Source organism: Bos indicus x Bos taurus, chromosome 17 (assembly GCF_003369695.1).
Source record: "Bos indicus x Bos taurus breed Angus x Brahman F1 hybrid chromosome 17, Bos_hybrid_MaternalHap_v2.0, whole genome shotgun sequence".
Lineage (NCBI taxonomy): Eukaryota > Metazoa > Chordata > Mammalia > Artiodactyla > Bovidae > Bos > Bos indicus x Bos taurus.
Genome location: NC_040092.1, coordinates 38,131,942 through 38,153,898, shown reverse-complemented (window position 1 = coordinate 38,153,898; position 21,957 = coordinate 38,131,942). Strand labels below are relative to the sequence as shown.

At 36.6% G+C, this 21,957-nt stretch overlaps 1 protein-coding gene across 5 annotated transcripts in view; it reads right to left on the bottom strand.

Moving 5' to 3' along the window:
- Positions 1–21,957, bottom strand: part of SPATA5 (spermatogenesis associated 5) — a 322,015-nt gene that overhangs the window by 202,910 nt on the left and 97,148 nt on the right. For all 5 annotated transcript variants that reach the window (XM_027567289.1, XM_027567288.1, XM_027567290.1 and 2 more), the window contains exon 14: positions 19,166–19,292. In XM_027567289.1, the coding sequence (XP_027423090.1) occupies positions 19,166–19,292 (127 nt within the window). The remainder of the gene's footprint in view (positions 1–19,165; positions 19,293–21,957) is intronic.

Genomic DNA, 21,957 nt, shown 5'->3' with positions numbered 1-21,957 from the left:
ACTGAATTCAGGTAAATAAAGGCAAATGCAGAAGCTGCTCGAAGTACTAAATAAGCAAACAATTCAAAGACATTAAGTCTGATACAGAATTTAAGAATTAATTTAGTTAGTGGCTCAGAGTGTGAGTTTGGAAATTGTGTGAATTTGTTAAACTGTCAACTCCAATGAAGCAGACAATTTACTTAAATCTTTTAAAGTAATAGTTTCCTCAACTGTAAACCGGGGGCAATAACAGCGCCAACCTCATAAAGTCACTGCACTCAATAAAATATCAGCCTTCCACTGGCCTTTGAAAGAGCACACCTACATTTTATCCAGAGGAGGAAATGAGTACATCATTAAGACTGAAAATAAAGGATTAACGAAAGAGAACTCTTAAATCTCCAAAAGTATGCTGCTGCTGCTGCTAAGGCGCTTCAGTCGTGTCTGACTCTGTGCGACCCCATAGACGGCAGCCCACCAGGCTCCCCCTATCCCTGGGATTCTCCAGGCAAGAATGCTGGAGTGGGTTGCCATTTCCTTCTCCGATGCTAAATGTGCTTAAAAACATAATTTTGCTTACCTGCCCACACATTAACATTTAATTCCTTCACCTGTCTACTTACATAAACTATACCACCTCTTGTTTTTATTTTATTAGATCATAACCCCTTTTTTGTACTGTAATACAAAAAAAGTTTGAGAATCAAGATTTCCAAAAGGTATGACTATTATGATTGACTTATACTTCTTTTCTCCTTAACAAAATATAACTAAATAAGTCTGTCGTCAAATATGTAACCTTTGGACCATAAATTTTATTGGCATAAGAGATTAAAAGGTTACTGGAAGGTAAACATTATTACTTGATATGCAATATGATGATTGGTCTAAAGCACTGATCTGACTCACTTGCACTGTCCCCTCCAGGAGACAAGAGTATAATCTAGTGTTTAAAAAAAATATGAAGGAAAAGTATATTTTCATAATTTTAGTTACACTTTATTACAATAAAAACTAGATTAAAAACTGTCCATGATACATGTGTAACAAGTTAACTGACTTTGGTACTTAATAACTTCTCTAAAATATTTATTTGTAAAATCTCTAGTTTGCCAAATTTTCGTTAAGAAACCAAATTCTCTAATCATCCCAGCATCAAAATTCTAACACCTACTTCTGTCCTCAAAGCTGGGTAGCAGTGTCTGAAAGCAAAATCTGCTAAGGTAGTTCTGAGCTTACCGAGGCATTGACAGAGGAAGGTCTGCATAAATGGGTTATAAGAAGACAAACACTAGGAAAAGAGCCAGGATGTGTGAGGCTTTACCTCCAAGAAAGTACTACTGGGAAGAAACTGTTGCTGAAATAAACTTGACCTTTCTTCCTTTGCATTTACAATTAAAACATGTTGCTCCCCCCACCCCCCAAATGTGTTTAATGGTCACATTTATTGAAATTCACTTTAAATAGTGTAAAATTCTCTATTTTTAGTTTTATAGACAGAAACATTTTGACAAACACACACAGTCCAATGATCATCAGTATAACCAAAACACAATCTACAAAATACATATAACCAAAACACAAACTTCCATCATTCCAGAAAGTTTCCTCATTGCACTCTGTGGTCCATGGCCCTTCCCTCCAACTATCAAATCCGATTTCTGATCCTATCATCCTGCCTTTCGGAGAAGGCAATGGCAACCCACTCCAGTACTCTTGCTTGGAAAACCCCATGGACGGAGGAAGCTCTTAGGCTGCAGTCCATGGGGTTGTGAAGAGTCGGACGTGACTGAACGACTTCACTTTCACTTTTCACTTTCATGCATTGGAGAAGGAAATGGCAGCCCACTCTAGTGTTCTTGCCTGGAGAATCCCAGGGACAGTGGGGCCTGGTGAGCTGCCGTCTAAGGGGTCGCTCAGTCAGACACAACTGAAGCAACTTAGCAGCAACAGCATTCTGCTCTTGCACACTGTCCCATGAATGGGACATTGTGTAGCCTGTCTTCTTTTATCGAGCATGACAATTCTAAGATTTCGTTCATCTTGTTGCATATATCAGTTTATGTCTTTTTATAGCTGAACAGTACTTCACTGTAGGAACATATCGTAAGTTCTTTATCCATTCATCAGCTGATAGACATTTGGGCCTGTTTTGATAATTGCAAACAAAGCTGCTTTAAAAAGTTTAACTTAAAGGTCTTCATGTGGACAAATATTTTAATTTGTGTTGGACAAACACCTAGGATTAGAGTTGCTATACATATGATAAGGATATATTTAACTATATAAGAAATTTTTTATTAAAAAAATACAAAGATTGATACCTTCACTAAAACAGGATACTAAATGGATGGTACACCATAGTTCTTATGAGACGGAACACACTACTAATCCTGCAATTTATCAAGTTAAGGAATACACTGTGTGCTAAGTCCCTTCAGTAACGTCCGACTCTGCGACCCCATGGACTGCAGTCCACCAGGCTCCTCTGTCCATGGGATTCTCCAGGCAAGAATACTGGAATGGGTTGCCATTTCCTTCTCCAAAGGAACACACTGGTACTGTGTAAAATATAGATTGCTTACATTGAACTAGAATCACTTCGATAATATATGCAAATTCCCCAGCACATACCTGGTGCACAGTATATGCCTAATGACTGTTCTCTCTACACTGTTCAAATTCCCATTTTCTTAATGTTCTCAACTCCCCCAAACCCAAATTTACATAAACCCCCAGTTAAATGTAAATCACTGTTTGTTAAGTAAGCTATACAAAAGAAGAGACAAAAATTTCAACCACTGTTTTTTTTTATTTATAATTTTATTTATTTTTGGCTGGGCTGGGTTTTCGTTGCTGCATGAGCTTTTCTCTAGTTGCAGCTAGTGGGGGCTACTCTAGCTGTGGTACACTGGCTTCTCACTGTGGCTTCTCCTGTTGGGGAGCATGGGCTCTAGGGTGTGCGGGCTTCAGTAGTTGCACCACATGGGCTCAGGAGTTGTGGCTCCCAGGCTCTAAAGCACAGGCTCAGCAGTTGTGGTGCATGAGCTTTACTGATCCATGGCACAGGGGATCTCCCCGGACCAGGGATAGAACCCACGTCTCCTGCATTTGGCAGATGGGTTCTTTACCACTAAGACACAGGGAAGCCCTCAACTACTTTTTAAAGCAAAACCAATCCCACTCATTCCTTTAAGCTGTTCATTTATCAGTTGCAGAAGAGAAGCCTCTAACAGCAGCAGATCGCAAGTAATATCCATTGTGTGTGTGTGTGTGTGTGTTATATATATATATATATACACACACACACATACCACATCTTCTCTATTCAGCCGTTTATGGACACGGGTTATTTTCATATCTTAGCTATTGTGAATAGTTTATTTCATATCTTGAATAATATGAATACTGGGATGCATGCATTTTCTTGGAAATTGAGTTTGTGGGGGTTTTTTTAGTATATATATCCAGGAGTGGGATTGCCTGCTGGCTCATATGGTAACTCTATTCTTAGATTTTTTGAGGCATCTCCATATTGTTTTCCATAGTGACTACAATTTAGATTCTAACCATCAGTGTTAGTTCAGTTCAGTTCAGTCGCTCAGTCGTGTCCGACTCTTTGCGACCCCATGAATCGCAGCACACCAGGCCTCCCTGTCCATCACCAACTCCCGGAGTTCACTCAGACTCATGTGCATCAAGTCGGTGATGTCATCCAGCCATCTCATCCTCTGTCGTCCTCTTCTCCTCCTGCCCTCAGTCCCTCCCAGCATCAGGGTCTTTTCCAATGAGTCAACTCTTTGCATCAGGTGGCCAAAGTATTGGAGTTTCAGCCTCAGCATCAGTCCTTCCAATGAACACCCAGGACTGGTCTCCTTTAGGATGGACTGCTTGGATCTCCTTGCAGTCCAAGGGACTCTCAAGAGTCTTCTCCAGCACCACAGTTCAAAAGCATCAATTCTTCAGTGCTCAGCTTTCTTTATAGTCCAACTCTCACATCCATACATGACAACTGGAAAAACCATAGCTTTGACTAGTCAGACCTTTATTGGCAAAGTAATGTCTCTGCTTTTTAATATGCTGTCTTGGTTGGTCATAGCTTTCCTTACAAGGAGCAAGAGTCTTTCAATTTCATGGCTGCAATCACCATCTGCAATGATTTTAGAGCCCCCCAAAATAAAGTCTGTCACTCTTTCCATTGTTTCCCCATCTATTTTCCATGAAGTGTTGGGACTGGGTGCCATGATCAGATAAAGAAAAACAAATTACTATGTACAAAAAGATAAACAACAAAAGTATATTGTGTAGTACTGAGGATTATAACCATTATATTCTGATAACTGTTAATGGAGGATAAATTTAAAAATATTGTATCACTATACTGTACATCTGAAACTAACATAATACTGTAAATCAACTATACTTCAATCAATAGGTAAAATAAATGAATAAATTAAAATGCAATTGATGACTAAAATAAATGAAAGCAATACATCCTACATGCAGGAAACATTTCAGGTGAGCATCACCATCTTGTGTTCAAAAACAGTAATTGCAGTACCAAATTTATTGTCAAATATAGAACACAGATGATAATAGAGACCAAAGTATGAGATCTAAAATCCATTTTTCAAATTTACTCTAATGTATACACCAATAATTACTGCATACAAAGTTTACACTGTTCATGTTTTATGATTATAATACTTCAAAATTTACCTGTATTTCAAATTAGATGGCACATATCTTAAGAACTGAATTTTCTTATATGCCCCATCTGATACTTTTGTACACCACTTCCAAACACACAAATACAAAAGAAAATATAATGCCAGACCAAAATATGGCATATTACTGTTAACCCTCTATAAGCACTTTAAAAATAATCACCAAACTAGCTCTTCTATTTGACTTTAAAATAGTCAAAAAATGGCTCCAGATTTAGTTCTTGGCTACACTTAACATTAGTTCCCAAACATGAGATTCTATAGGTATTTATAATCCAAGAGAAGATTTTTCAACTTTAAAAATGACTCAATTCTGAATAATCATAGTCAGACATTTCTGGTGTAACTCAGAATTATTTTTACATTAATAGAAGGTTTTAAACAGCATAGTAAATAGACCAAAATATTACAGGCTGAACAGACAACTATGAAAAGAGAAAATATGCAGCTCAACAAGTTTTCCTTTTTTAAAGAGTAATAAATTTTCAGGGAAGAAGTTAAGGTGTTTTTCAACTGTCAGCTAAGTTTTCTATTTCACAACAGTACCTTTAAGGCTGATTTATGGCTCTCCCCCAACCCCAATTTTCTGACAATCAAGTGGTTAAAAAGAAAAGTCACTTTTGCATCTGGATGATATTTGCCTACTTTATAACCTGTATGAAGAAAGGAACTTTTCAAAAACAAGAACATTTGAAAAGGTGATACCTGAAAAAAAAACTTAAAAAAAAAAAAAAAGAGCATAAAACCTCAAAAGCCAAAACAAAAACTCCAGAAATTTGTTTGGTAAATATCAACCTTTAATGCAGCATTTGGAATCTCTATTACTATCTATCTCTGTGTCACAAAATAAAAGAACTGAGAACCTTAAAGACATATTACAGATTATGTGGTACATCTTTGACAGGTACAGAAATGAGGTCCAGAGAGGCTAAATAATTTCAAAGAATACACTGTTTGATAGCAACAGAGCTTGAGTTACAAACCAAGATCTCTTTGTATCAGTCACTTTTCTTTTTTTTTTCCCCCTAAATAGGCTCATTTCGAGATATAATTTACATACCATAAAATATACTCATTTATGTGTACATTCAATATTTGTAGTACAACCATCAACAAAATCTAGTTTTATAGTATTTTCAGCATCTGGAAAATTTCCCTTAGCAGCTTTGCCGTCAATCTCTTCTCCCACACCTGTTGTTGTTCAGTTGCTAAGTCATGTTCAACTTTTTTTGACCCCACGGACTGTAGTACACCAGCCTTCCCTGTCCTTCACTATCTCCTAGAGTTTGCTCAAACTCATGTCCATCGAGTCAGTGATGCCATCCAACCAGCTCATCCTGTCACCCCCTTCTGTTGCCCTCAATCTTTCCCAGCACCACGGTCTTTTCCAATGCGTCAGCTCTTTGCATCAGGTGGCCAAAGTACTGGAGCTTCAGCTTCAGCACTAGTCCTTCCAATGAATATTCAGGGCTGACTTTAGGATTGACTGGTTTGTTCCTCCAAGGGTTAGCATCGGACAATAACCTGCTTTTTATTTTTACAGGTTTGACTTCTCTAGAAAGTTCATACAAATGGAATAATACAATATATAATCTTTTCTACTTTCTCTTACTTAGAGAAATATCCTTGAATTTCACTCATGTTGTGTGTATCAGTTATTCATTCCATTTTTATTGAAGTATAACTGACTTCCAATATTATATTAGCAATGGCAACCTACTCTAGTACTCTTGCCTGGAAAATCCCATGGGCGGAGGAGCCTGATGGGCTATAGTCCATGGGGTCGCAAAGAGTCGGACACGACTGAACGACTTCACTTTCAGTTTTCACTTTCCTGCATTGGAGAAGGAAATGGCAACCCACTCCAGTGTTCTTGCCTGGAGAATCCCAGGAATGGGGGAGTCTGGTGGGCTGCCGTCTCTGGGGTGGCACAGAGTTGGACACGACTGAAGCGACTTAGCAGCAGCAGCATACAAGAGTGACTTGGCATTTTTATACATTATGTAAGGATCATCATAGTAAATCTACTTAATGTCACTACACAAAGTTATGACAATGTTATTGACTATATTTCCTATGCTGTACAATTATATCTTTATTACTTATCTTATACCTGGAAGTTTATAACCCTTAATCCTTTTCACTTATTTTACCTATCCTCTCACTCACCTCTACTCTAGTAACCACTAGTTTATTCTTTGTATCTATGACTCTATTTGTTTTGTTAAGTCTGTTCATTTGTTACACTTTTCAGGTTTCACATGTAAGTGAAATACAGTATTTATCTTTCCAACTTTCTTCTTTACCATAGCACACTCAAGGTTCATCCAAGTTGTCCCAAATGCCAAGATTATAATTTTTTATGGCTTAGTAATATTCCGTGTATGTGTGTGTGTGTGTGTGTGTGTGTGTGTGTGTGTGTGTGCGTGTGTGTATATATATATGAAGTGAAGTCGCTCAGTCATGTCCGACTCTTTGTGACCCCATGGACTGTAGCCTACCAGGCTTCTCTGTCAATGGGATTTTCCAGGCAAGAGTACTGGAGTTGGTTGCCATACATGTATATGTGTATATATATATATGCATGCATGCGTGCTCAGTCGCTCAGTCGTGACTGACTCTTGTGACTTCAAGAACTGTGGTCTACCAGGCTCCTTTGTCCACAGAATTTTCCAGGCAAAAATACTGGGTGAGTTGCCATTTCCTACTCCAGGTTATCTTCCTGACCGAGGGATCAAAGCCCCATCACCTACACTGGCAGGTGGATTCTTTAGCACTGAGACAAGCAAGGAAGCCCCTATGTATATGTGTATACATTATCTACAGCTCATGTCTTCTTTACCCACTCACTTATCATTGAGCACTTACGTTGCTTCCTTACCTTGGCTGTTGTAAATAATGCTGCAGTAAGCACTGGGATGCATCTCTCTTCTTGCAGTGTTACTGTTTCTCAAATAAATACTGAGAAGTGGAATTTCTGAATAATATGGCAATTTCTATTTAATCTATTCCAATCCTAAAGAAAGGCAATGCCAAAGAATGCTCAAACTACCGCACAATTGCACTCATCTCACACGCTAGTAAAGTAATGCTCAAAATTCTCCAACCCAGGCTTCAGCAATACGTGAACCGTGAACTTCCAGGTGTTCAAGCTGGTTTTAGAAAAGGCAGAGGAACCAGAGATCAAATTGCCAACATACGCTGGATCATTGAAAAAGCAAGAGAGTTCCAGAAAAACATCTACTTCTGCTTTATTGACTATGCCAAAGCCTTTGACTGTGTGGATCATGATAAACTGTGGAAAATTCTGAAAGAGATGGGAATACCAGACCACCTGATCTGCCTCTTGAGAAATTTGTATGCAGGTCAGGAAGCAACAGTTAGAACTGGACATGGAACAACAGACTGGTTTCAAATAGGAAAAGGAGTACGTCAAGGCTGTATATTGTCACCCTGCTTATTTAATTTCTATGCAGAGTACGTCATGAGAAACACTGGGCTGGAAGAAGCACAAGCTGGAATCAAGGTTTCTGGGAGAAATATTAGTAACCTCAGATATGCAGATGACATCACCCTTATGGCAGAAAGTGAGGAGGAACTAAAAAGCCTCTTGATGAAAGTGAAAGAGGAGAGTGAAAAAGTTGGCTTAAAGCTCAACATTCAGAAAACGAAGATCATGGCATCTGGTCCCATCACTTCATGGGAAATAGATGGGGAAACAGTGGAAACAGTGTCAGACTATTTTTTTTTGGCTCCAAAATCACTGCAGATGGTGACTGCAGCCATGAAATTAAAAGACGCTTACTCCTTTGAAGGAAAGTTATGACCAACCTAGATAGCATATTCAAAAGCAGAGACATTACTTTGCCAACAAAGGTCCGTGTAGTCAAGGCTATGGTTTTTCCTGTGGTCATGTATGGATGTGAGAGTTGGACTGTGAAGAAAGCTGAGCGGTGAAGAATTGATGCTTTTGAACTGTGGTGTTGAAGACTCTTGAGAGTCCCTTGGACTGCAAGGAGATCCAACCAGTCCATTCTGAAGGAGATCAGCCCTGGGTGTTCTTTGGAAGAAATGATGCTAAAGCTGAAACTCCAGTACTTTGGCCACCTGATGCGAAGAGTTGACTCATTGGAAAAGACTCTGATGCTGGGAGGGATTGGGGGCAAGAGGAGAAGGGGACGACAGAGGATGAGATGGCTGGATGGCATCACTGACTCGATGGACGTGAGTCTGAGTGAACTCCGGGAGTTGGTGATGGACAGGGAGGCCTGGCATGCTGCGATTCATGGGGTCGCAACGAGTCGGACACGACTGAGTGACTGATCTGAACTGAATATTTGTTATCTTCTTTATAATAGCATTCTGACAGGTATAAGGCAATATATCATTGTGGCTTTAATTTGCAATTCCCTGATGACTATGATGTTGAGCATCATTTCATGTATCTGTTGGTCATCTGTGTCCACTTTGGAAAAATGTGTATTCTTTGCCTAGTTTTTAACCGAGTTGTTTACTGATGTTGACTTGTATCAGTTCTTTGAACATTTTGAATATTACTCCCTTATTGGATATATCATTGCTAATATCTTCTCCCATTCAGCAGGTGGAAGCCTTTTCATTTTATTGATAGTTTTTTTTCACTGTGCAAAAGCTTTTATTTTGATGTAGTCCCATTTGTTTATTTTGCTTTTGTTGCCTTTGCCTCAGAAGGCAGATTCAAAAAATATTGCTATGACCAATCTTAAAGAACTTACTATGCTTTCTTCTAGGACTTTTGTAATTTTAGGTCTTATATTTTAATCTATTTTGAGTTTATTTGCACGTAGTATAAGAAAGTGATCCAGTTTGATTCTTTCACATGCTGCTGTCCAACTTTCCCAACATCATTTATTGAAGAGACTGTCTTTTCCCCACTGTACATTCTTGACACCACTGACATAATTAAGTGACTATACAAGCACAGATTTATATCTAGGTTCTCTATTTTGCTCTGTTGATCTATATGTCTATATCTGTGCCAGTATCATACTATTTTGCTTACTACACTTTGTAGTATAGTTAGAAATCAGGGAGCATGATGATTGCTACTTGGTTCTTCTCTCACGAGGCTGCTTTGGCTATCCTTTATGAGTTCATACAAATTTTCAGGATTATTTGTTCTAGCTCTGTGAAAAATTCCCCTGGAATTTTGATAGGGATTGACTCTGAGACTGATGTGGATAGTAGGGACATTTAAAAATATTAATTCTTTTAATCCATAAGCACAGTATATCTTTCCATTTGAGTCATATTTAATTTCCTTCATTAACATCTTATAACTTTTGGAGTACAGGTCTTCACTTCTATGTTTAAATTAATTTCTAAGTATTTTATTTTTGATGCAATTGTAAATGAAGAGCCTTCTTAGTTTCTCTGATAGTTTTTTGTTAATATATAGAAATGCAACAGATACTTGTATATTAATATTGCATCTTGATAATTTACTAAATTCATTAATTCTAATACTTTAGTTGATGGAGTCTTTGGGGTTTTCTACATACAATATCATGTCATCTGTAAAACGGTGACAGTTTTAACATCTTGCTTTCCAATTTGAATGCTTTTTATTTTCTCTCTCTGAAATTGTGGTATCTATAACAAAAGGGTAAGATTTCTGAAGATGCAATAAAGGTATCATATGAAATAAAACAAAATGCCAAGCCTGGAGGACATAAAGACTGGTTTGTGAAGTGGAATGTAAAAATAAGACCCAGAATACAGTTTTCAAAAATAAAGAACTACATAGAAGAGGTAATAAAAACTGTTCTTTATAGCATTTTGGAGTAGAATCAGGCTGGTATGTAGATGCTTTAGGCAGAAAAACAGCTGTTTCTTCAGTAGAAAAAGAGTTTCCTAGTAGTCTGAGTCAAAGATGAAGTGGTCTATTTCACGAGTTAACATACTCCTCATCAGTATAGGTGAGTAATAAACAAAGAATGGAGAAATGAGGGGTAGAAATTTTATAACAGGGTCAATGTATCAGAAGCATAACTAGACTATTAAATTGTCCAAGTTGCTCTCTAATCTTAAAAAAAATAATTTTTTTAGAATGTGTGTATCAAGGACAATATGTACTTTATTATTACTCTAACAGAAGATTAAACATACTCCTATTTGTATGGTGAAATAATCTAATGTTATTTACTAAAAAGTGAAATTAAAGGTCACTCAGTCGTGTCTCCATGAACTATACAGTTCATGGAATCTCCAGGTCAGGATACTGGAGTGGGTAGCCTTTCATTTCGCCAGGGCATCTTCCCAAGCCAGGGATCGAACCCAGGTCTCCCACGTTGCAGGTGGATTCTTCACCAGCTGAGCTACCAGGGAAGTCCAAGAATACTGGAGTGGGTAGCCTATCCCTTCTCCAGTAGATCTCCTGACCCAGGAATTGACCTGGGGTCTCCTGCATTGCAGGTGTATTCTTTACCCACTGAGCTATCAGGGAAGCCCTCAGGCACACTGGGGCACACATAAACAAATGAAAAAACAAAATCAGGTACAAAGCAGCTATCTGTGATTACAGAGTCTTAACTCCTCAAAATTTAAACATCTAGTCTGAAAATCTCAACAATGAAAACACTACAAAGGGCTTTCAACTCACAATTATAGAAAGCAAAAAAAAAACAATACAACTTTAAGACTGAGATGTCATGAATACTATTTTTTCATATAATAAAAATTTTGCTTCTATATTTATGGATTTTGGTAAGTCATTCAGTTGGAAAAATAATTATTTAGCCCAAGAAAACGTATTTTAAAGATGAAATATTTAAAAAATGCTCAAGAAGATATTGAAGGTAATTTAAAGAACAAAAAGTTAATATAGTCTCCCTACTATTATTGGTTTATTTTAACTTCAGCATGATATTGACCCATATTTATGGGTCATATATATTAATGAAATAATATATTTAAACAACCTTTAGAAAAAAAACGTTGTGGTTCTTGTGTGAACAACGGACATTAGAGACTTTAGTAAACTGATAAAAGCTTACAAGGATACACCAATGGTCGGTGAACTTTTTCTGCAAAGTTCCAAGTGATAATTTAAGCTTTATAAGTCATAGGGTCTCTACCATAACTACTAAATAGTGCAAATGAAATCACAGACAATACATCAAAAATTAGTCTAACTTAGCTGCTATATTTAAAATGGGTAACCGACAAGGTCCTACTGTATAGCATGAGAACACTGCTCAATGCTATGTGGCAGCCTGGATGGGAAGGGAGTTTGGGGGAGAATGGATACATGTATGTGTATCCATGTATAGCTAAGTCCTCTGCTGTGTAGCTGAAACTATCACACTGTTAATTGGTTATATTCCAATATAATATAAAAAGCTTTAAAATCTGAAAAAAAAATAGTGTAACCTTGTACCAGTAAAGCTTTATTATGAGGCCTGAAATTTGAATTTAGTATCATTTTCACATCACAAAAATTACCTTTTTTGTCAACCATTTAAATAAGTAAAAACCATTCTTAGATCATGAGATGCAGAATAACAAGTGATAACAGATCTGGCACACAGGCCATAGTTTGCTGACTTCCCCTGGGAAGGACAGTCTTTACCTTAATCTCTAAATGAGACATGACTCACATATGCATACAACCTCTGACAAAATTCCATACCCCTGGTCCTAAAGCTGAAACCCTTGTTAACTGCTGCCATAATAAATACACTGAAAACACTTAACGCTTTAAAAAAACAAACAAAAAAACCCACACACAAACAGCAACAATAACAAAACTACTTCTGTCTTACAAAATGATGGTAAAGCTGAAATTGCAAAATAGCCTTGCAAGAAGCCCCCCACATCTGACCAATGACCCTGCAAGAAGCCTCCTACATCTGACCACACTGTGGCTCACCTTCTAACACTCTAAGACTCTCCATATCATTTTGATAAATATCATGTGAGAGTTGGACTGTGAAGAAGGCTGAGCGCTGAAGAATTGATGCTTTTGAACTGTGATGTTGGAGAAGACTCTTGAGAGTCCCTTGGACTGCATGGAGATCCAACCAGTCCATTCTGAAGGAGATCAGCCCTGGGATTTCTTTGGAAGGAATGATGCTGAAGCTGAAACTCCAGTACTTTGGCCACCTCATGCAAAGAGTTGACTTATTGGAAAAGACTGTGATGTTGGGAGGGATTGGGGGCAGGAGGAGAAGGGGATGACAGAGGATGAGATGGCTGGATGGCGTTGCTGACTCAATGGATGTGAGTCTGAGTGAACTCCCGGAGTTGGTGACGGACAGGGAGGCCTGGCATGTTGCGATTCATGGGGTCGCAAAGAGTCGGACATGACTGAGCGACTGAACTGAACTGAACTGAAAGATCAAAAAGTGAAAAGGGAAGTCACTCAGTCGTGTCCGACTCTTTGCGACCCCATGGATGGTAGCCTACAATGCTCTGCAGTCCACGGGATTTTCCAGGCAAGAAGACTGGAGTGGGCTGCCATTTCCTTCTCCAGGGGATCTTCCCAACCCAGGGATTGAACCCAGGTCACCTGCATTGCAGATAGACGCTTTACCGTCTGAGCTGCTAGGGAAGCCCAAAGATCAAAAACCATCCTGTAAATACTTACAGGAAAAAAAAGAATTATGATTCATTTAAACTTTTAATGTTTCTTAGATCAAGCAGCTTGTTTTTTGGTTCTGACTTATCTGAGAATAGCAGTAACAGATGAATAGGACTTTTAATTTATAACTAGGAAGGGTGGAGAGGAAAACTGTTCACAAACGTATTTTTAACCTGTCTGAAGGTATTTCTGGAATACAATTCATTTGAAAATTGGAAGCTACATGTATTTAGCTTCTCATCTATTTAGCTTCTCATCTGCTAACATTTCTAAACATGCTAATTTTTCCATGTTACAAAGATATCAATAAAGTCAACTTTTAATTTATAGTATTTAAGTAATAAAAATATTATGCTATATTTAACCAATCAACCTGCCTTTCAGAAAAACTGGGAGGAAAATTAATTCCAGTTTATAACTTCCATGAGTTAAAATACTAAGTTAGAAAATAATTTTGAATACTGAATCACTCATGACCTCTACATAACTTACAAAAATGTCCTCAATTGAGCAATCTCTTCCATAGATGGCTTAGAGCATAATTTTTAAAATTCTACAAATTTACTATTATAAGAAAACTAGGTTTCAGGCTAGATATAATAATTATAGTAGTAATCATTATTGAGAGCCTGTTATATACCAAGCATCAGTACTAAAAGTAGCCACACTAAGCATCAGTACTAAAAGTAGCCAAAGGGACTACATTTTAAAATATTCATAAAATCAAACCATTCTGAACCTTATTTAACACTAGGGTAAGAAAACATGATCATTTCTTCCTTAATATCCAACACAAATACTTGAAATACCATGGATTGAACACTATACTCTTCTAAAGGTGCTATGTAAGCTACAGTCTAACAAAGAACAATATAAACTCCCAGAGTTTGAGCTTTAAACCATTATTTGGGCATCAAAAATAATTGTTTGTTGCTCTGTTTCCTGATGTTGTGTAAATCCAGGCCATCATCAATCTAAAGACAATGCAATGGCCTGACATCACAATCTCATTTATCTTCATCTGTCCTTCACATTCTGTCATTCTTAATGTAAAATGGCCTCTAAAGGACGCAACTTCTCTTCACTCATCTAAAAGCTGAAAGAGGAGGGTAAGTGGGTAAAAGGTCTATGGTGGCTTCAGTATACCACTGGAGACTCCAAGCAATCACTTCACTCAGCCTAGAGAGCTACACTGCAGCTAATGTGCTTAACATGTAAACATGACATAGCAGGAAGCAGGTTAATGTGATTCTTGAGGTATGTGTCTCACTTCCCTTGCTGAATCCTCAGGATACTCCAGCTTTAGTTTCCCCAGGCTATATGAAACTGAAATATTGTCCAAGAAAGATACTAAACATGCACAATATATGGGACATAGAATGATATCAATTTCACTTCTCTGACAGTCCAAGAATTCTTTCCATTCCAATATACTAACTTAAGGTCATCATGATACAGAGGTTGTTAGTCAACAGGCAACAGGATTGTAAAGTATGCAAGCTAATTTACAAGGCCAAACACCTTAATTAAATGTACCCAAGTTAGATTAACTGCATCATATCTTTCATATTAGAACAATCCTTTTTCTTTCCAGATTTACGTCAAAAAAAAAAAAATCTCTACCTTTCAACATCAGCACAGGAAATTTACTTTAAATTCTCCTGTCGCCTATTCTCTTCCTACTACTGTTTTTCCCAGACAAGACAGGTGGTGAAAACTACGTCTATTCATTTCATAACAGGAAGTTGTTCTTTGTTAAATCATCTCTTAAGACTGTTTTGTTTCTAACAACACATTCAGGGCACATTTTGAACACCATGTTCTAATCACACATGTGCTAAAACCTTTTTTTCCCCAATAGTACTATTAAACAATACACAAATAATATAATAGTCCATAAAAAATCTAGAAAATACACCTTTGATATAGCTTATATCATCTGAGTAATAAGAGAAGTACAGTTAATAAAAAATTCATACTAAATATGAATATGGAGTTCCAGCTGAAATAGAAAATGTTTAAAATATTTTTATAAAAATCATTGATTATTTAAAGTATTGTCTTTTGCACAACTACAGAACATATGCAGAACATTTAAACCATGGTTCAATGTACTAAATTCAGAGTTGTACTTGAAAGCACAGCATGTATCATTTGATGATCTTGAAGCCATTGTTTTATCACAAAATATTTTTCCATTTACCAATTTTGCCTTGCTGCCAGTCATAATTATATAATTTCATCTATTACAAATTAGATACTACAGATTTTGAAAAATTTGAGTAGTAAAGGCCTTTAGATCCCTATGACCTAGAAAATTAAGTTTCAGCATAGAATTACAAACACTCTTAATATCTTAATTTAAATGTGTTCATTTAAGATTAGTTTGGTAAAAAAGTTGTATTTCTAAATTTAAAAAATTAATCAAAGTATATACATATGTGTGTGTATATGATGCATGCATACATACAAACAAGCATATGTATAAGTACACATATATACATATATGTGTTTGTATATGTTTGCACTTCTCTGATGCATCTAGAAGCAAAGGTTAGTCAAAAGGCATTACCAGTGTGTAATAATACTGGTACTTAAAACACACATTTTCAATAATTAGGTGATTTTAGAACCAAGATGTTAAGTTAATGTTTTATAAAAGATCAAAAACATGACAAGAATTTTGGCAAGTTATTTCCCAAACTTTAATTTCTCTAAGTCTGTGATACTGAAGATTGCCACTTATGAGTTGCAATAAGTGGCATCTGTGAGCATCTGTGTCCAAAGGCAAATATTATTAGCAAGCAATAAACACATTAAAAACAATGCAAAAAGAAATGTATAAAAGAACCACTTCCCTCCCTTCAATCTCCCACCTTTGGAGACAAGTTCTGCCCAAAGTGGTTAAGCATTTTCTCCAAGAGAGCAAAGATATCCACAGACAAAAGTATCCCTAAAAGAATGGAAGTCATCTACCATTACCTCTGGGTATTGGTATTTAACGTATTCTAAGATGAAGGAGAATAAAGGTCCAAAACCTTACAGTGACACAAGATAACTTATAATCTCTAGGTTTATCTTAAAAACTTCTTTAGGTCTTTTCCACCAGGTGGAGGTAAAAACTAGGATAAATTTCACCTTAATGCAAAACACAAGAGGTTGAGGTTCAATGTAGGTCTTATAGAGCAAAAAGTTAGCAAAAGAGATGATGTCAACAATTTCACTGTATTAAACAACAGGCTTACTGTTACACTTATAAAGAACATGAAAAAATGTATCCTTTAAATAAAGGAGTTTAAATTCATTTATCCATTTCTACTTTAAGAGAGATTATATGTATAATTGAAGAAAGATATATCTGGACAAGGCAAGGCACAGAAATACTCCATCTGAAGAAGACAGACTCCACAGAAAAGAATATTTCAAAGGAGCAGGTTTGTACCCAATCAAATGAATGGCAAAGATAAGTTGGTCTCTGTGAAAGTTAGAAGTTATTCTTAGTGCCCAGAAGAGAACTCACATAGGGGCTAGAGAAGAAGCTGAAGAGTACTGTGGCAGGAAGAATTCTAGCTCAGTCAAGATGCTATTGTGAAGGGCTTTGCAAATGTAAAACGGTCCTGAACCAGCTGACTAGAAGGTGAAGAGATTTTCCTTGATGGACCTAACTTGATCATGTACAACTTAAAAAGACACTAACTAGGCTTTTTCTGGCAACAGAAATTTAAAGCATAAGATGGATAAAATATGATGGAGATTCTCCATTGCTATCTTGGGACAATGGAAGGGGCCATGCAAGTTTCAAGGGGCTGAGAGTGGTTCCCAGGTGACAGCTAGAAAGGAAATTTAGTTCTTAGGTCTACAATCACAAGAATTGAATTCAGCCACAATTAGCTGAGGAATATCAACTAAGGACAAGAACATAGTTGGCCAACAACTTGCTGAGTTCCTGAGCAGACAATCCCATCATGCCATGCCCAGATTTTGACTTACCTAGAGAAACAGTAATAAATATTGTGTGAAGCTGTTAAATTTGAGGTAACTTGTTACACAGTAAGACAAACTTAATACATGCACTAATCAAGCTCAATCATATAGCTTGATTTAGAAGAACCCAAGAAGTTTACAGTAAGCCCCAAATGCTACTTCAAGAAATGGATGGTATGGGGAGGGAGGAGGGAGGAGGGTTCAGGATGAGGAACACATGTATACCTGTGGTGGATTCATTTTGATATTTGGCAAAACTAATACAATTATGTAAAGTTTAAAAATAAAATTAAAAAAAAAAAAAAGAAATGTGTCTAACATCAATGACATACAACACTAAAATACCAAAGAGGGCCATCAGATTAGACACTACTGGGAAAGAAATCTAAGAAAATTTCAAGCTCATTAGCCATAGTAACTAGGAGACAAAGATCATAAAATACAATATGTATTTACCAGGAAAAAGATGATTCTTCTAGATTCATTAAAACCAAAAGGTGGGATTAGGTCATCTTTAAGGTTTCTTTTAGCACTTTCTATAATTCTTGTTAAGATATAGTCCTATCTTTTTTTTTTTTTTTTAAACTTTACAATATTGTATTGGTTCTGCCATAACAGACATGAGAGATGCCTGGGTACAAACCCAGATCCTACAGATGTTCATAACTCAACCAGCTTCTTATAAAACACTTAATCAGGAAGAGAACAATTTAATTTATTAAGGTTCAAAGCTTTCTCATCTGCATTCAACCAAGGGACTTCATAACACAGCAAAATATCAAATTGAATGAAAGCAAGGCTTTCTTCCCATATAAAACCTACCTTCATATTTTAAAAAGATGATTTTTTTAAAAATCCCATATTTAAAACTGAAAGTCAGTATATATGTGCACAAGGAGGAAAAAGTTTATAAGGTCATGTACATGAGGCAGTAACATTAACAAAAGCTGAGAAACTGGTTGATGCCCTGGGAGTAAATTTTTACTCTCAATTTAGATCCTTGTTAAAAAATTATACATTAAGTATAAATTAGGCTCTTAAAATTTAAGTGAACTCATTTGTTAAAACATGACTTGGGGGAAAAATAGTGGTAGCAATCAGTTCAGTTCAGTTCAGTCGCTCAGTCATTTCCAACTGTGACCCCATGAACCGCAGCACACCAGGCCTCCCTGTCCATCACCAGCTCCTGGAGTTCACCCAAACTTACATCCATTGAGTTGGTGATGCCATGTTGTCCCCTTCTCCTCCTGCCCTCAATCTTTCCCAGCATCAGGGTCTTTTCAAATGAGTCAGCTCTTCACATCAGCTAGATAGTATTAATTTTGCACCTATATAGCTTAATTTAATGGTATAATCTAAGTAACTTCTTAAGACAAATAAAACTCATTATCATTTTGATTCTATTTACTCTGAGAGCAATTGCTAGGTCAGGACTTCTAGAAAACTGCTGAAAATAACTTGAATCTAACTAGTTAGTGAATATCTAGAATTTTATCCTAATATGAATGAAAATATTAAAAAAAAACTTCTCAAATCAGATGAAACACAAAACGAATTTCAGAACTTCAATACCATAGGGAACTATATTGAGAGTTTAATGTAACAATGAGGGAGAAGAAACTCAAGGGATAATAAAATAATTTCATTAATACCAAACCATAAGCAATAAAAACATAAACAAAACTTTTTCTCTGTTCTCTTCATTTCCTTTAGTTTAAGATCTTTCAGTATCCTCTAAATGACAAACTGATTAAAAAGTAGTTTGACAGAAAAAAAAACAAAAAAAGAACCCAATATAATCAAATGATCCAGTTCTTGATTATACAATGCCCACACTGCCTTCTTTCCTTACCTTGTCTATCCTATCTGGACGATTGGTAGCTGCCAAAATTGTCACATTCTTTAACTGTTCAATGCCATCCATTTCCGTCAAGAGCTGAGCCAAGACACGATCAGCTACATTCCCAGCACCTGAAGAACTGATTTTTAAAAACACAGTTTTAAAAACCTATTTACCTGTCCCCAAACACTCTACTATTTTAAAAAGACTGTATATTCTGTACCAAGAAACATTATGTCTTTTTCAAATTATAAAATGCATGCTTCAGAATTCATTACTTGTTGAATTATCATATTCAAGAACTAACTAGATTGAAATAATTTCTTTTCCTCCATCATCAACCATGATTATTTTCTCCCTAAGAACGAAATGCTAAAAAGCATCAAATATAAAAGATCTGTTAAGTAAGATGTAAGATTATTTTTTAAAGGTTCATCAAATACATAATTACTTAACTGATATTTACATTTTACATGGCAATTAAACTGACAAGAATTGGCAATAAACAAATGAGTAAGATACAGATTCATTCTCAAATGAAGTTCAGAGCTTACATGAGACAGAAAATTCCTTACAAACATATAACAAATGGGGTATTTTTGACCTATCTTGATATTTTCATAAATATTAAGAGTATATTTAAACTTATCAGCAAATAAGGAGTCACCACAATACACCTATCTGGAGAGGCAGGCAAAAAAAAAGCATTTTATTTTGTTGCTTTTGTTCATGTCCTAGGTCAATTACAAAGCTACTCCTGGAGAAACTATACTTTAATCTCATTTCCTTTGATCACAAAAAAATTACTGAATATCTATTCTTAAGAAGTAAACCCAACAGGTTTTAATAGTGAACAAAATCCTGATATTACACAATCAAAGTCTCAAAATAGTAATTCTCATTAGCACTAGCTGGAATTTACTAAAACCTGTTCAGAATTGAGAAATACACAATAAACATCTGGCTGGGCAATTATAGAGTGACACAACACTGTAAATGTATTAAATGTATAAATTCAACCAGATGCTGTTCAGAGTGGGAGAGGAGGAGAAGAGGGAAAGAGGGTAGAAAACCACACCCCATACTCTTATCTTAGCATGACAAGTACACCTTAATGTTCATACAATCATCACATAATACATTTAGTAATAAAGTAATCAGGATCTCTAAACAGAAGAATTTAGATCTCAGCATGCATTACAAGTTCCAAAACTTGACACACAGGAGAACAGCCTCTAATTCACACTAATCAAACACATGAGGCTGTTATATAAATCATTACTATCAATTAAATTAAATGGTAGGTTCTTCCAGGTTATTATATAAATTACACTGTCAATTTATTAAATGGTCTTTCCCAATGCCAAAAAACTTTGCAAGCAAGCAAGGAGAATCAGAGAAACCAGTGAGATTTGTTTTAGTTAGCACTAATTCCTGCAAGTAAACAATTGGCAGGTGTATGAATTTGCTGACCTGATTCTACTTAAGAATAAACTTAGAACATTTTGAATAAATGGATTACCTATCTTTCCAAAAATGCTCCATGATAAAACTTATCCAAATGTTAGATAGGAACATTGCTAGCAAAAGCTCTAGGGCTTCTGCATGATGACTACAAGCATATAAATATTTAAGAATGTCAACTGATTACATCTGAGGCCTATAATTATATCTACTTTGCTAATAATTAGTTGTGGTACTACACTACAAGGTGCTATGGAAGGTCACAGGATCAGGTCTTGGGAGAGTTAAGGTAAGCTGTCCAGAGGAAATGGTTTCTAACCTACAACTTAAAAAAAAATGAGTGGGGACTAGACAGTCAAAAAATAGAGGGAAGAGAGAGAACAGTGAAAATGGAAACCACTTCAGAGTAGCACAGCATGGACGGAGGAGCCTGGTAGGCCGAAGTCCATGGGGTCGCCAAGAGTCAGACATGACTGAGCGACTTCACTTTCACTTTTCCTTTCATGCACTGGAGAAGGAAATGGCAACCCACTCCAGTGTTCTTGCCTGGAGAATCCCAGGGACGGGGGAGCCTGGTGGGCTGCTGTCTATGGGGTCGCACAGAGTCGGACACGACTGAAGCGACTTAGCAGCAGCAGCAGCAGCAGCATTAATGTAAAAATGTAAAAGATCAGCAGAGAAAGATAAACCCAGGGTGTATGACAAAGGCTTATTATCCAAATTACAGAGCTTGGATTTTAAACTGAAGTAGATAGGAAGTTTCAAGTAGAGACATGAAAAGATCAGATTTATAATTCTGAGGACCACAGTGGCTACAATATAGAAAACCAGTTACAACTGGGCAGTGAAAGTGAAAGTCACTCAGTGGTATCTGACTCTTTGCGACTCCATGGACTATATATTATATAGTATTATATATATATATAATAATATATATATATATATATAATATATAGTCCATGGAATTCTCTAGGCCAGAACACTGGAGTGGGTAGCCTATCCCTTCTCCAGTGGATCTTCCCGACCTGGGAATCAAACCGGGGTCTCCTGTATTGCAGGCAGATTCTTTACCAACTGAGCTATCAGGGTAGCCCCAACTGGGCAGTACTAGTCTGTTTTCCAGTCCAGTATAAAGTAAGAATCTTATAAGTCTTAACTCCCTCCTAACAAGTAAAAAGCTCTAGAAATTGAAAACTTAACAATTCTTTTTAGATCCCTCAGAAATGTGAGACTCGAGCACCCTAATCCGTTCAGGCTGCTATAACAAAATACCACAGACTAGGTGGTTTATAAACAATAGAACTGCATTTATCACACTCTGGAGGCTGGTAAGTCCAAGA